General features: G+C 36.9%; 1 protein-coding gene across 1 annotated transcript in view; it reads left to right on the top strand.

The window, feature by feature from the left end:
• LOC106884266 (uncharacterized) overlaps positions 1–2,104 on the top strand; it is a 107,749-nt gene that overhangs the window by 456 nt on the left and 105,189 nt on the right. Inside the window, exon 2 of the mRNA XM_014935548.1 lies at positions 1,210–1,340. Coding sequence (XP_014791034.1) covers positions 1,210–1,340 — 131 coding nt within the window. The remainder of the gene's footprint in view (positions 1–1,209; positions 1,341–2,104) is intronic.

Here is a 2,104-nt window from a genome sequence, read left to right as displayed (position 1 = left end):
TATATATATATATATATATATATATATATATATCAGTGCGCATCTTTTATTTCTCTTCTTTCCCACCACTGCCTCTTTCATTTTGCTCTCCGCTCTCATGTCCTTACTTTCTCTCTGTATAGCAATATAACTAATCTCTTCATTCTTCTGTAATCCAATCTTTCACTTATCTTCCAATTATTTTTTTGCAATTTGTAGTTGAATGATTCAAACATCAGTTTCAGCACAACTACGTCTTGTTGTTGTTGTCACTTTTGTCATTGTCATTTTTGTAATTTAGACTCAAGACACCAGTGATATAGTAGACCAACGATCAAAAGTGCGCCAGCCGCAAATATCCTATCTTTTTGTATATGAAAAACTATATTATCTCAAGCAATGTTAAATCTCTGAACGAGGTATTAACAGTAACTGCACGATAAAGTGAAGTATATTTGCCACTTAAATGTGGCTGACCCCGAGGGGTGGATGTTACTGTTGCTTTTAGCCCCAGGAGGACATCTCCTCCAGCTGGCTATCGACACACTTTTGTGTCCTTTTAAAGATAATATTTAATGGATTTCGATGGATTTGAAAGGTGTTAGCTGCTATTTTGCAAATTGATCAAACACATAGAAGTTCTCTTTTATTCAATGATTATGTTATCATTACATCAATATAAACAGTGAAAGCTATGTTTCGATGATGAGGTCAGAATAGGAAGGAACATAAAGAGATGTGACTAAATAACTCTACGGCTCTACTAATTCAGTTACTCCACCACTCTCAATGTGTTTAGTTTCATCAACAATTATGGACAGCGATTTGGCAGAATCAGTAGAGTGCCAAACAAAATAACTTGGTTACTACTCACGTTTTAAGTACAAGTCCTATCGAGGTCGACCTGACCTTTCATTTTCGATAAGGAATAGAGATGGGTCGATAAAATAAGTAACGATAACGTTCTGTTTAATAATCAATCGGTAGAACTCCTTTCCTATGAATTTGTAGACTTCCGCCAACAAGAGAATTCAATAACTTATCCTTTTTCAGTCTCAAATTTCTATTCGTTTATCGTGTTTGATTAAGTCGTACATTGACCGACATTAATCCAAATCGATTATCCGGATCTTTCTTACTTTACAAATTTCCACTGCAATAACAACAACAGTAATAAAATGATTTAATGCTTGAATAAATAAAACCTACTCTTCTTTCTTCTGTTTCCAGACAAATAGAAGAAGGAGTTACCAACCAAGAACAGCAGAAGAAAGTACTTTGTCAGAAAAAGAATTTCAACGATAATTTTTGTCCATCTTGCTGTCGAGCGTTTGGTTACATTTTCAACCGGAAGCAGATATGTTTGCTGTGCCAGTCAAGTGTATGCAAGTCCTGTAGCCATTATAGTTATTATTACAGCCGATACATTTGCCACGTCTGCGTGAAGAAAAAGTAAGTGATATGGCGTGCTTCTTGCATTGCCAATAATACATCTCTTCATTATACGGACTCAACAAAATGACTAGCGCTCTCGGTGTGCCAAGCTAACACTCATAACTCGTCAAAACTCCATGCATGTCTTTTTTTTCTCTCTTCTATATTAATAAAAGCGAAAATTCTCTCTGTCCTTCTGGGACCCTTGTACTTCAGTCTACACTTGCTCTGCATAGACATAGACATTTTTGGAATCAGATAAATGACATTCGCTTCGTTAATCTTACGACGAGGTAAGAACTTTGGGACAAATTGGCCAACAGCTGGAATTCAACTTGGGACTGGAACAATAGGATTAGGGCATTACAGAATTAATTCTCATCTGTCCTTAACCTCTGATCAAACACCACCGGGGCATATAGTCATTATAGACGTATTATTGTCATGCTGTTTTAGCTCTCTTTAGTTTTGGGCTGCAGTTCCAGGTAGCCCAGCGCAAGAACTAGCTGAAAAGTTTGCTCGGAGTGCAGCTTTTAAGCTAGTAAGTAATGAATTTTAATGTATGGAATGAAATATGCGACAATGTGTCGCATATTTCAAGTTGCTTATTACCGCCCTTGAGTTATATAGTTCGGCATGTGTGTGTTTGTGCATGTTTGTGTGTGTATCTGTGTTTGTCCCCCCCCCCCCC

The sequence above is a fragment of the Octopus bimaculoides genome, chromosome 10 (assembly GCF_001194135.2).
Source record: "Octopus bimaculoides isolate UCB-OBI-ISO-001 chromosome 10, ASM119413v2, whole genome shotgun sequence".
NCBI classification, from domain to species: Eukaryota; Metazoa; Mollusca; class Cephalopoda; order Octopoda; family Octopodidae; genus Octopus; species Octopus bimaculoides.
This window is presented reverse-complemented; position numbering and strand designations above follow the sequence as displayed.